This window comes from Leptopilina boulardi, unplaced genomic scaffold (genome assembly GCF_019393585.1).
Source record: "Leptopilina boulardi isolate dan_hultmark-lab unplaced genomic scaffold, ZJU_Lbou_2.1 LbouV2_40, whole genome shotgun sequence".
In the NCBI taxonomy this organism is placed as follows: Eukaryota; Metazoa; Arthropoda; class Insecta; order Hymenoptera; family Figitidae; genus Leptopilina; species Leptopilina boulardi.
In genome coordinates this window covers 1,222,321-1,236,945 of record NW_026137974.1, presented here as the reverse complement: position 1 = coordinate 1,236,945, position 14,625 = coordinate 1,222,321, and the positions used below count along the sequence as shown (strand labels likewise).

Below are 14,625 nucleotides of genomic sequence, written 5' to 3'. Positions count from 1 at the left end.
ACTTCACTGTATAATTAAATTCGATTTCCAATTATGTAGATCATTTTTTTTATCGCGATGTTATTTAGTTTATAATTGCGATGTTTTTTTTTTTTTTTTTTAAAAAAATGTTATTTAAATGAAAGAAATTAATAAATAGACTATGGAATTATGGAAAAATGATGAATTTCTGAACGCATCGCGGAATTAATGAATAGGAATTTATATATTTTAGAGGAGGTGAATTTGTTCTTTTAAATTAAGAAACTTTGTATATAGAAAATTTCACTTTAAAAATTTAATTCAGTGAATTTATTACCAAAAGTAGATTGTATATATATAACTAACTATTTTAAGTTGCAATGGGAAATTAATTCCGATTTATTGCTCTTTCTGCACAATATAAATTGCATCGTAATCCTAAAAATTGAAATTGACCTTATATACTATTTTATATGACTTTGAAATGCATTTACGATTCAAACATTTTTATGAGATTCGAAAAGAATACTATTTGCTCGGTACTCAAAAACAATCGTATCTTCTCTAAAAAGTATCATATAATATTAATATTCTTCTGTATAAATATTGATCTAATTTTCATTTTTTGATTTTCTATATTAGAAAAAAAAATTTTGATTCTGTTCTTATTTTATTTTTAATTTTATCATAAGAAAATAAAAATATATTACAACAATATAAATAATAATAATACAAAGCACCACCGATAAATAGTTACATTAGGATTTTAAATCATTTATTTGAAAAATTGATTTATATATATATATATATATATGTGAACACTATTTTTCTTGAGCAAAAAAATCGTTCCCTCCTTATCTGTCGCGACATTTCAATACATTTTCAAGATTGAATATATATTTTTTAGCTTGAGGGTAGACCAAGACTCGTTAAAGTAAGCTCGTTTACCTGTAAGAAAAAAATTTCGAATATTAATTTTGATTTCAAAAATATAGCTACTTTGAATGATTCGCGAAGAAAAAAAAGATAGTAATGATGATGATGATGATGATGATAGTGCGATGAAATATAGTTTTACCTGAACATTTGGCGGTGTCGCTAAAACGAAGATAACGGCTTCTAAAATGTCCTTCGTCTCAAGAATAGGAATTTGATCTATTATTGCCTCAGGGAGTCCTGCATTTAGAAGCATTCCTGTCCTCACTGCTGATGGGCTTATACTCTGTTAATAATAAGTAAATAAATATTTAGACTGGCTAAAGTCACGTATTTTTACGCCGTGAAAATAAATATTTGGCTGAAGCCACGTCATTTTACGGCGTGAAAATAAATAAACGGCTAAAGTTACGTCCTTTCACGTCTTTAAAGAGGTATTTGGCTACAGTCACGTCTTTTAACGGGCGTGAAAATAGACAGCTGGCTAATGTCACGTCTGTTCACGGCGTGAAAATACGTTACTTTAGACTATTGTCTATTTTCACGGCGTGAAAATAATTAACTGGCTAAAGTCACGTCTTTTCACGCCGTGAAAATAGACAATAGTCTGAAGCATATTTATTTTCATGCCGTGAAAATAGAAAATAGTTTAATGTCACGTCTGTTTACGGCGTGAAAATAGACAGCTGGCTAAAGTTACGTCTTTTTACGGAGTGAAAATAATTAACTAGCTAAATTCACGAATTTTTATGCCGTTAAAATAGTCAATACTCTAAAGTAACGTAATTTCACACAGTAAAAATAGAAAATAGTCTAAAGCCACGTCTTTTCACGACGTGAAAATAGACCGTTAGCTAATGTCACGTCATTTTACGGCGTAAAAGTCGACAATAGTCTAAAACTACGTCATTTTACGGAGTGAATATAGACAATACCCTAAACTCACGTCTTTTTACAGCGTGAAAATAAATAAACGGCTAAAGTTACGTCCTTTCATGTCGTTAAAAAGGCATTTGGCTAAAGTCACGTCTTTTTACGGTCGTGAAAATAGACAGCTGGCTAAATCATTTCACGACGTGAAAATAGACAATAGTCTGAAGTAAAGTATTTTCATGCCGTGAAAATAGAAAATAGTTTAATATCACGTCTATTTACGGCGTAAAAATAGACAGCTGGCTAAAGTAACGTCTTTTTACGGAATGAAAATAATTAACTAGTTAAATTCACGTTTTTTTATGCCGTGAAAAAAGACAATTCTCCGAAGTAACATATTTTCACGCCGTAAAAATAGAAAATAGTCTAAAGTCACGTATTTTAACGACGTGAAAATAGACAGTTGGCTAAAGTCACGTCATTTTACAGTTTGAAAGTAGACCGTTGGCTAAAGTCACGTCATTTTACAGCGCAAAAGTCGACAATAGTCTAAAACTACGTCATTTTACGAAGTGAATATAGACAATACCCTAAACTCACGTCTTTTCACGGCGTGAAAATAGACAGTTGGCTATAGTCACGTCATTTAACAGCGTGAAAGTCGACAATAGTCTAAAATTGCGTCATTTTACGGAGTGAATATAGACAATACCCTAAGCTCACGTCTTTTCACGGCGTGAAAATAGATAGTTGGCTAAAGTCACGTCACTTAACAGTGTGAAAGTAGACAATCGGCTAAAGACACGTCATTTTACGGCGTGAAAATAGACATTTGTGTTAAGTTTCGTCTTTTTACGGTGTGAAAAAAGAGGAACACTGTTGTGTAGTAACCGACCTAGAGGTTGTGGACCAGTGGTGCCAGGCTGCACACCAATTCCACTCCCACCATGCCGCCCGTGCGCCTCCCACCATACGGCCACACACACAAGTGTAAAGCGTGCGCTTACTCTTGTAGGTGTGCCTATTTTTCGTTTTCCTCATATTCGCCCGCTTCAGCTGAGCGACTATGCCTGTTTTTACCGACAGCCGGTTAATTTCACGCGCGAACTTTTAAATTCTTTATAATATAAATATACTTTTATTAATGTTTTTATAAATATTTATTAACAAAAAATTAATAAATATACTATATATATATTATATTATAAATATAATATACTACATATATATATATATATATATATAATGTAATATATAAATAGTACTGAAAATTAAAATTAATGGTGATAATAATTAATATTAAATTAATTATACCTAATTATAATCACTATAAGTAAAAAAAGATATTTCTTAAAATCATAAGATTATAATAATGTAGTAAATAGACGATTGTTATTATTATTAGTAACTGAAAATTTTTTAACTTTTTTTATAAAAGTAATAATAAAAAATTTTTTTTAAACATTTAAACATATAATTAAAGTACACAAAAAAACAAATTTATTGTTTCAAATAATTGATTACTTGTTTATTATAATGAAAGTGTTTATTTGTATTGAATAATAAATATTATTTTAGCGAATTAAATTGTATTTCTTTCAAATACGCAAATTTTTGGCTCAAATACAATTTATTTTATTCTAACAATAATTATTTTGTTTAAACAAATAAGTATACATTTAATAATAGACAAGTAAGTGATTATTTGAAAAAAATAAATTTTTTTAGTGTATATATATTATTAAACCCGTTTCCTCACCACCCTGGAGGTAGAGTTTGTGGCGCGTTTTTTTTCTCTTTGAGGACTAATTGAAGTTGCATGCGGTTTGTGAAATTGAATATATTAATTAATGAAAATAGCATAAGTTGTAAAATTAGTAGATAAAAAACATGATTATTTTTACGTGAAAAATAAATTAGTCCTTAAAGATTGCACTATCCAAAGCAAACTTCTAAAAATTATTTTAGAGAAATATTGGCTGTGAAAAGTACATAGTTATTGTGGTATCCCCAAAACCTGAAAAATTGTATCTTTTAAATTTCAAGACTAGAAAAAATAAAAAATGTCATTAAAGTGTATGTCTTAAAACAAGATACACATTTTTACAGTGCTTCAGGCCTAATCCACTATACAGAAATACAAAAGTCTTAATTTTTAGCAAAAATTAAATAAATAGTGTATAGTAATAAATAAATAATGTAATGAATTAATGTGCATGATATGAAATTAAATTTAATATAATTAAATGAATTAAACTTTTTCTTAAAATACAGATTTCTGTATTACTGTATATATTATTTTTAAAATTAAAAAACGTTTCATATATATTTCTTAAAATCTTTTAAAGAAATAAATTATATAAAGGCAGAAAACATCTGCAAAACAAACACTTAAATTATTAAACTCTTAAATCTATAAAATATATTTTCTTTGGTGCTCTGCATCCATTTTTCTAAAATAAAATTAAAATCGATGAAAATAAAAATAAATTTTGCTGAAATAAAAAATGTTATTTTTTCAAAAATTAATTTTTTTCTCCTTGTACTGTCCATGTGTGCATGTCTACAATCGAATCTCTGAAACAGAAGAAATTATTGTTAAATTTATTTTTCTAATTTCAAATAGTTTGTCACCAGACAAAAGAAATTAGAGAAGAAACCTAAGCGACTGTAAATAACCTTAATTTTTCTGCCCTTCTATCAACTACATTAGAAGTATAAATATTTTGATTCATTAATTGTAAATGAGCCATTGAAATTTGCATTGTTCTTGCAGTTTCATTGCGAGCTTTTAATGCTGATCTGACAACCAAAATTGAATTAAGAGTATCGACCGCCAAACGATTTCTTTTACTAGTTTTTGCTTCTTTGAGCATAGAAAATGATCTTTCAGCCTCAGCATTAGAATGGGGAAGCGTCCTCACTAAATTCAAAATTTTTGTTAAATTCGGAAATTTTAAACTACCATCACCTTTTGCAGAAAGACAAATCTTGATACACATATCATCGAAAGATAATTTAGATAATTCTTCTTTTTCATCAGAAGAGAAATCATACACATCATGCCATTCTTTACGTAACTCAAACATATCCAATTGCACATTCAAATCACATACAATCTTGAAAACTTTTTGAATCGTTAAATCCCTGTCACCTTTAAGAAATTCCTGTGCTTTAAAAACTGAAACGCAAGAAAGAAACTGATCATCAAAAGGCAATCGGTTGATTATTTCGTAACTTGCTGTCACGTAAAATTCTAAAACGTTCTTAAAAAATTCGTCAACTTGATCATTATTCAAATTTCCATTTGAAATTTGTAAATTTAAATATTCGCGCGTTTCATTACCAATATTAATATTTTCGACTGCCTTTTGATTAAAAGTTTTTTCAAACTTTATACCTCTAACTGACTGAAAAAATATTGTAGGTGTTTGAAGAAATGCACTTTTTAAATATTTTTCCAAAATCCAAAATAAAAAACCGGCTGATTGAGGCTGAAGTTCCTGAATCAAAGTTTCACGCTTTTGAAACGTGGCATTGAAAGAATTAAAGGTATTTAATGTGAATTTTAAGAAAAGAAAATACGCTAAAGTTAACGGGTCCTGCATTAACTCTCGTAAATTTTTCGCTTTTTGAGTATTGTCTTCCGATTCGACAAGCATGAGAAATTTGATGATTAATTCCCAATTTTTAAGAATAACTACAATGCAATTATGACGAACAAGCCAACGTGTGTCAGAGTGACTAGGAATTTTTTGAAAGGTTTCTCCCAATTCTTCAACAACTTCACGATAAATTGCTGTTCTTTTTGGGCTCACATTTAAAAAAGCTGGAATAGCTAAAATTAAATGATCCACTGTAGGGATTTTTGATGATGCGCGTTGAGCAACAAGATTAAGGGAATGATCTACGCACGGAAGAAATTTTGAATAAGGATTTTTTAGTTTTAATCTACTTTGAAAAGAATTTTCAGGACCAGTCATGACCGCGGCATTGTCAGTTGCTAAACCTGCAATATTTTTTAAAGGAATTTGCTTTTTAATTAAAGCACCTTCAAAAGTTTCAAACAACGCTGAAGAAGAACAATCCGTCGCATCTACATTAATTTGTTGCAGCAATTCTACTCTGATTTCCAACGATCTTGGTTCCACATACCGAACTAAAATCGGTAACCACTTTTCGTGACTTATATCACTAGCTTCATCTACGTAAACTGAAAATGGTTGATTTTGTAAAACGTCCGTAATACGTTTTTCTTCAACCTTACAAAGAACATTATTCGCGATTGAAGTCATTTTTGTACGCGCCAATTTAACAGCTTTAAAAACGATAGGATCTAAACTTTGAAAAAATTTAATCAACTCTGAAGATAAACTGAAGGGTATATTATTTTCAACAAATAAAGCCGTAATTTTAATTTCCGTTTCTTTTACTTTTTGCTCAAAAGTTAAATTAGAATTTGAAGAATTTAAATTTAAAGTATTTTCAAAAAAACTGACTTCATTTTCTAGCAAATCTACATTATTTGAATTATCAATTGCTGCAACTTCCTGACAATCCGCGGAATGGGTGTTTAGAAAAGTTTCCTTTTTTTCAAATAAATTTAATCTATAAGGCTTAGATTTTTCAAAAATATCAAAATTATTTTTATGCACCAAAGTTGATTCATGTCGCTGAATGTGAAATTTACCAGAAGTACAAATTTTATCACAAATTCTACATTGAAATTTTTTATCATCATTTTCTACTCTAAACACCCATTCTCTCCACGAAGGAAATTCGTCAAACCAAGATTCTTGAAAACACGTGGGTTTTCTTTGAACTTTTTTTGGCGGCTCTCCTTCGTTTTGAGCATTATGTCCGTTTTCGGGATCCATATTTTAATAAAAAATTGGGAAAATTGAGAAAGAAGTATTAAAAGACTCACCGAGCGAATATAAAATGAAAATGAAATTTCAACCAGGAAGCGAAGAAAAAATTAATCCTTATCGCCAGAACTGAACGACACGATTTCACAAAATTCCACACAATTTTACACAATTTCACACTAAGAATAAGGGCAGAAAATATTTTAATACAACAACAACTAATTACTGCAGGAAATGTTTCACGAAAAAAGATGATATTTTCGATATCTAAACTGTAAGAGCTGCGAGTCTCGATTGCTGTGCGCCGGCGTTTTCTTTTCCGCAACGTGCAAGATGTAAACAAAACACTGCCGCCGCCAGCATTATTGCGTAGAACATTCATATATATATATATATATATATATATATATATATATATATATATTAATGATAAATCAAAAGTGCTTTTAAACCAGACTTTATATTTTTCGAAAAATGACCTTTTTTTACTCACACATTGTACACGTATCTACATGTTTAATAATATATCATTTAATTATGTGTAAAATGTGTACACTTTAAAAAAATTTGATTACTTTTTTAAAAAATGTTGAAAATTAATTTAAACACGAAATAAAAATTGTCGGTTAATAATAATAGTAATATAATTTCTATATAATTATAATCTCATGATTTTAAAAAAACATTTTTTTACATAGAGTAATTTTAAGTATTTATTGTAATTAATATTACCAAAATGTAAAATTATTGTTAAAATAATTGTGCTTGTACAATTATTTATTTATAATTTATTGATTAATAATTATTCAATTATTATTTATTAATTATTTATTAATTAATAATTATTAAATATTAATTTATTAATTAAAAATTATTGTTAATTATGTAATAATTATTTATCGGTTATTTATTAATTAATTACTAATCATTTATTAATTATTAATTAATAAATTAATATTTAATAATTATTAATTAATAAATAATTATTGAATAATTATTAATCAATAAATTATAAATAAATAATTGTACAAGCACAATTATTTTAACAATAATTTATTGATTAATAATTATTCAATAATTATTTATTAATTAATAATTATTAAATATTAATTTATTAATTAAAAATTATTGTTAATTATGTAATAATTATTTATCGGTTATTTATTAATTAATTACTAATCATTTATTAATTATTTATTAATAAATATCTATAAAAACATTAATAAAAGTATATTTATATTATAAAGAATTTAAAAGTTCGCGCGTGAAATTAACCGGCTGTCGGTAAAAACAGGCATAGTCGCTCAGCTGAAGCGGGCGAATATGAGGAAAACGAAAAATAGGCACACCTACAAGAGTAAGCGCACGCTTTACACTTGTGTGTGTGGCCGTATGGTGGGAGGCGCACGGGCGGCATGGTGGGAGTGGAATTGGTGTGCAGCCTGGCACCACTGTTGTGGACAGGCTGGAAAAATTGTTCCGTATAAAAATTAAGTTTATTTTTTTTTTCGGTCAAATAAGAACGAGAGTTATAAATGTGTGCATGCTTTATAGGTACGGATAAGTTGATCATAAGTTCGCAGATTGTAAGCAAATAACCCTATAGCTGCTTTTAGAATGAGAAATATAACAAAAAAAGTATAAAAAGCCGATTAGGGATTAATTTAAAGTACACTCGACGTAAAATACGAGCATTCTACCACTAAAACACCGATGATATTTTTATAAACAAAAAATGTAATTGACTATTAAACGTAAAAGGCGTATAAAAAATTGGTTAAGAGTTTTTATATAATCCCTAAGTGGAGGAAAATCCTGCGCGTGCTGAAATCGAAAACTGTTTTTAGTGTTGAATCTAATGACCTTAACCGGCAGAATTTTTTTCTAACCTCAAAAAGACATTGCGGATTTTATGAGATGCAAAAATTTATAAATATTAACGGATTTACTTTAAGCTTGCTACCTAGGGGTTTTTTGGGTCACTAATTACGAATTTGAGATTAGTTTTTCAAAATTCAAAATGGCGGATCCAATATGGCGAACGAATCTTTTTTAAATTCTTCTAAATCACTTGAAACTTATTACTCGGGGGTTTTTGGGGTCGCTGATTACGAATTTGAGGTTAGTTTTTCAAAATTCAAAATGGCGGATCCAATATTGCGAAAGAATTTTTTTTTATATTGTTGTAAATCACTTGAAACTTATTACAAGGGGGTTTTTGGGGTCGCTGATCACGAAATTGAGGTTAGTTTTTCAAAATTCAAAATGGCGGATCCAATATGGCGAACAAATCTTTTTTAAATTCTTCTAAATCACTTGAAACTTATTACTCGGGGGTTTTTTGGGTCACTGATTACGAATTTGAGGTTAGTTTTTCAAAATTCAAAATGGCGGATCCAATATGGCGAAAGAATTTTTTTTATATTGTTGTAAATCACTTAAAACTTATTACAAGGGGGCTTTTGGGGTCGCTGATCACGAAATTGAGGTTAGTTTTTCAAAATTCAAAATGGCGGATCCAATATGGCGAACAAATCTTTTTTAAATTCTTCTAAATCACTTGAAACTTATTACTCGGGGGTTTTTTGGGTCACTGATTACGAATTTGAGGTTAGTTTTTCAAAATTCAAAATGGCGGATCCAATATGGCGAAAGAATTTTTTTTATATTGTTGTAAATCACTTAAAACTTATTACAAGGGGGCTTTTGGGGTCGCTGATCACGAAATTGAGGTTAGTTTTTCAAAATTCAAAATGGCGGATCCAATATGGCGAACAAATCTTTTTTAAATTCTTCTAAATCACTTGAAACTTATTACTCGGGGGTTTTTTGGGTCACTGATTACGAATTTGAGGTTAGTTTTTCAAAATTCAAAATGGCGGATCCAATATGTCGAAAGAATTTTTTTTATATTGTTGTAAATCACTTGAAATTTATTACTCGGGGGTTTTTGGGGTCGCTGATCACGAATTTGAGGTTGGTTTTTCAAAATTCAAAATACTAAACGAAATAATGAAAAAAAATGTTAGATTTTTATGAAATTTCGTATTTAAAGATTCAAATTTCCAGTTAAAGTACAGTAAAATAATTTAATAAATAGTAAATAAATTGAAAATTTCCTTTTTTTTTCTAATACTTACAGTAACTTTTATATTTGCCTTTATTGCTGACAATTCATTTCGCAAAGATTCAATCATTCCTGTTATTGCATATTTACTGGCACAATATAAACTAACTGGCAATTTAATGCTTTCCGCATAATGACCGGCGAAACTAAAATCAATTAATTTCTAATTAATAATTAGTTAAATTATTTAAAAATAAAATAATAAAAATTTTAAAAAATTTAACAAAATAATAGATTTTATTTAAAAATTATTAGAAAAATAATTGAATTTAATGAATTATTTTATATACGTGTGTAAAATTTATTTTAAATTATCTCTTAAAATAGCTACGTTGTAATTTTGCTTTTGTAGTGTATTATGTAATTTAAATTTATTTTGCAAAATTAAATCACCTATTGATTGTAATGACGTGGCCAGGAAATCGACGTCTCCTCATTGATTTTGTCGCTTCTCTTGTGCAAATTGCAACTGCCAAAACATTAACGTCCAATATTTTTTGAAAACCGTCTGTAGAACCATCTGTAATTTTTTTTTTTTTTTTTTTTTTGTAAATTAATAATAATAGCATAAAAAAATCAATAATTTATTTTTATACAAATTTTTTTTTTAAATATTACAAAATATTTTTGATTTAGAAAAATTTAATTAATATTTTTAATTGAAAAATTATTTACAATTATAAAATAATTTTAATTGACGATAAATTATATTTTTCTAAACTATTTTACATTTATGAAAAAATAGTTTTTAAAAAAAAAAATTCTCTGAAAACATTTTGAAAGGTCAATATATATAAACAGAAAGAAAATAAATTCTCACACGACTATTATACTAATTAAAACAACGGAAGTGACATTCTAATTATGAATGTATTTGATTTATAATCGAAGGCTATTTTTGTTGTTCCAGATTTACATAATGTTAATAATAATTTTTCTGTTTTTTTTTTGTAAAATTAACTTTTTTTACAAAAAAAAAAAATATTATAATTTAATGTAAATTATACAAGATTTATGGAAATGAAGAATTTGAAAATTAATGTCCGGTTCAAAAGATTCATTAACTTTCATATTCATTAGTTTACAAGTAATAGTTTTTTAATTAATTTTTTTATATCGCTGTTACTTTTTCAAGATTCATAAAGATTTCAAAAATTTTTTTTTTATATATTTTAGAAAATTCTTTGAATTTTTATAAATTTGAAAATTTATGACAATTCTTTTTTTTTCTGTATTTTAATCAGTGTTTTCAATCTTTCATTTCCTAACAATTTTGCATTAATTTTGAACTTTTGAACCTAAGTTATTTTTAAAAATTCACTATTTTTTTGTGTGTGTAAATATTTATTTTTCTTTCTGTTTTTTTTTGCAAATTTAAAATTCAAAAAAAGAAATACATTTTTTTTTTTTAAAAAATATATAATTTTTTTTTTTTTATAATTTAATTTAAAAAAATAAATTCAAAATAAATTTAGTTCATATAATTGTTAGTATATTGGTATATTGTGCAAAGAAATTTTTGTGCGCAATGAAAATTAAGTCTCATTAAAATTTGCGACTTGTCAATTTACCAATAATAGGTTCGTTGAGAATAATTCCCGCGTTGTTAACGAGAACATCGACGCCTCCAAGTTCTTTCTCAATCCAATGAAAAGCCCTCAGGATATCTTCCTCCTTTCTCACGTCACATTGAATTGGATAAAATTTACTTTTTTCACTTTTTACTCTATTTTGTATCTCGTGAAGTTTATCCAGTTTTCTCGCCAATCCCACGACATTTAAACCAGCCTTTAACAGACCTTGAAACAAAAAAAATATTCGCAAACTAAAATCTCTTTTATTTTATTTATTTTTTTTTTTCGTACTTTTGATTTATATTTTTTATAGAATTTAAATATTCAATAATTTTTATTGAAAATTAAATTAGTTATTAATTTTATAAATTTATTTATATTATTTATTGAAGTTTTAAATTAATAAATAATATTAATAAAAATTTTTGAACTTAAATTGAAAATTCGATAATTTTTACTATTATATAATTATTATTTAAAATAATATTATATTATTTATTATAATTATAATAATATTATGATACTTATAATTTATAATAATTATAAATTTTATAAAATTATTATTAATATTATTATTGTTATTATTATTATTATTATTATTATTATTATTACATTATTATTATTATTATTATTATTATTAATATTATTATTATTATATGTGACACGCTCTGAAGAAAAGGGACCTTAGAAGCAAACACATTATAGGTTATGTTTACGATAATTTTACCTTGATTAAAAGTTTCGTAATTTTAAAACATAACCTATAATTTTTTTGCTTCTAAGGTCCCTTTCTTCAGAGCACGTCATATATATATATATATAATTTATATTATATGTAATTATAATAGGATTTAAATTTTTTTAATTGAAAATTGAATCAGTTATAAAAATTTCTTAATTAATATTTTATTAAAAATTTTTTTTACCATTTATTTCAATATTAATTATGACGTGGGTTTTATTAAAAACTTCTATAATTTTAATTGAAAAAAAAAAACAAATTTAGAAAAAAGTATTTATTAACATTTTATTTTATTATAAAATTTTTTATCAAAATTGAGAAATTTATTCTTTTTAAACAATTCTTTATTTAATTATTAACTCATTTTAATTACTAATTTAATTAATAATAAAAATAATAATTAATAATAATTTTAATACAGTAATTTTTTTTGAAAATGTTATTTTTTCTTTTTTTTCCTTTTATTAAAATTTTAATTTTTGAAATTAAATGCTAATTTTTTTTTTATATTATATAAAATATATATGATTGTTACCTTCTGAAATTGTTGCACCAATACCAGAACTTGCTCCAGTAACAACTGCTATTTTTTGGTACCAACGATCCATTTTAGGTGACAATCTTTTGACGCTCAGCTTGCAACTGATATTATATAGTAATACAAGTTGTTCTGTACTCAGTGAGACTGTTAATATGAGTCACACACGAGTAAAAAAAAAAAGCTACATCGACTATATTACAAGGCTCCTTATTTCTTTTACTCCATATATATATATAAATATTTTTTTTTACTTCTTTCTGCAAAATTTGTAATAAAATTCTTAAAAATTTTATCAGAATTTTTTTTTATAAAAATTTTCACATATTTAAAATTTTTTTAATGTCTTTAAAAAATTATTACAAATTTTGTCCACAATTGCAAAAAAAAAAAAAAAAAAAATATTTTCTATACACGTTTACAATTGATTATCAATTTTTAAAGTCGTTTCAATATAGAGGTCATTGCTGTTCATGATTTTGCTTCTCTTATCTTATTTCGCATGCTTTTCTTCTTCTTTCTTATCAATATTTGCTAAATTTTCATGTATGAAAAAAAAAATTTGCAATTCTTTTGTATATTCAAAAAAAAAATTGTTCTCTATTTTTAATTTATTTAATAATTTATTTTTATCTATGTCACTATTTTTAATCTTCTTTTAATTAATTTTTTTTTTTGCTTCTATTATTACTAGATTTATTTTTTTTTACTTTTTAGTTCAATTTTTTATGTTTTTATTTTTAATTAAATTTTTTTTTCTACTTATTACTTAAATTTTTGTTAACTATTAAAAAAAAAATTTTTTTTTATAAATTTTGTTTTAAATTTATTTTTAAAATTATTTTCTATTTAACAATAGATGTGAATTAGATTTTTTATTTTTATGTATATTGATTTTGAGAAAAAAAATAAATTCGAGCACTTGCATTTTATGGGGAAATGAATTTTCTCTGATTTTTTTTCAACTATCAATATATATATATATATAGAAATGTCGCGAACGACGAGTGAGAAAGCTCTGACAGTGACATTCGCAATGGCCTTGTCAATTTCATGCGATTTCTGTTTGAATGCAAATTAAGCACATCTATTGTTTTTTCGCTTGCCATGAATTTCAAAGCCAATTACCTCATTTCTTTCTTTTTTCACCACGTACGTATTTATATATACCTATATATATATATACATATATACATTCAGAACCAATAAAATTTTATTTCTCACAAAATTCGCTTCCAATTTTTTTTTTTAGAATTTTTATTCCACGTTAAAATAAAACGAAAAAAAAAATTTCTACAAAAAATCGTGTTTTTGAAAAAAGAAACAATTTGCTTTTATCTTAAAAAGTAAACAAAAAAAAAATTTCGCTAATTGGTATTTTAAAAAAATAATTTTTTTTATTGCACACTTTTATTATTTTTTTTATTAACATTATTTTTCATTGTTTTTTTTGTTAATTTGCAATATTAATAATAATTATTATTATTTTTTGACACTGAAATTTTAAACAAAAAACATTAAAAATAAAATTCTGATAAAAAAAAACGTTGAATTTTGCAAATTAACGATTTTATAAAAACCCTTGTAAATATATGTTTTAGATAATTTTTTTTTTAAAGCAAGTTTGTCATAAAAGAATCTTTGATTACAAAAAAGTTTCTTAAGAGATATAAGTACCTCTTCGCTTCTATGCAAAAGACTTCTTGAAGTCTATTAAAAATCATAAAGTAAAAAGTTTTGTGTCTCAACATCTGATTCTAATTTTTTTTTTTTTTGCTCTTCAAATGCGTAACATAGGTTTCTTGCTTTTTCAATACGATTTAACTTTCTTATATTATTTTATTAACAGAATTTATAATTTAAATTAATAGAAATTTTTTAGATTATTAAATATACTTATTTAAATTTTATTTTATTATTTATATTTTTTATAATTTATATTTATATAATTTATAATTTATATTTTTTTAATTTAATTTTTAGGTTATTTTAGAGTTTAGTTTGCA

The 14,625-nt window shown here is 25.4% G+C and overlaps 1 protein-coding gene and 1 long non-coding RNA gene across 2 annotated transcripts; one reads left to right on the top strand and one right to left on the bottom strand.

Annotated features, from left to right (window-relative positions):
• Positions 1-612: 612 nt before the first annotated feature.
• LOC127289200 (farnesol dehydrogenase-like) lies at positions 613-12,814 on the bottom strand. Its single transcript, XM_051317000.1, has 6 exons — positions 12,617-12,814; positions 11,337-11,564; positions 10,159-10,285; positions 9,779-9,911; positions 1,040-1,183; positions 613-909 (listed from the first exon to the last, which is right to left on the bottom strand). Exons 1-6 carry the CDS (start codon positions 12,687-12,689, stop codon positions 865-867), a joined length of 750 nt encoding a protein of 249 aa, XP_051172957.1. The 5' UTR covers positions 12,690-12,814; the 3' UTR covers positions 613-864.
• Positions 8,114-9,769, top strand: LOC127289201 (uncharacterized). Its single transcript, XR_007844139.1, has 3 exons — positions 8,114-9,004; positions 9,127-9,248; positions 9,371-9,769. It is a non-coding gene; the product is annotated as an uncharacterized LOC127289201 (long non-coding RNA).
• Positions 12,815-14,625: the final 1,811 nt, after the last annotated feature.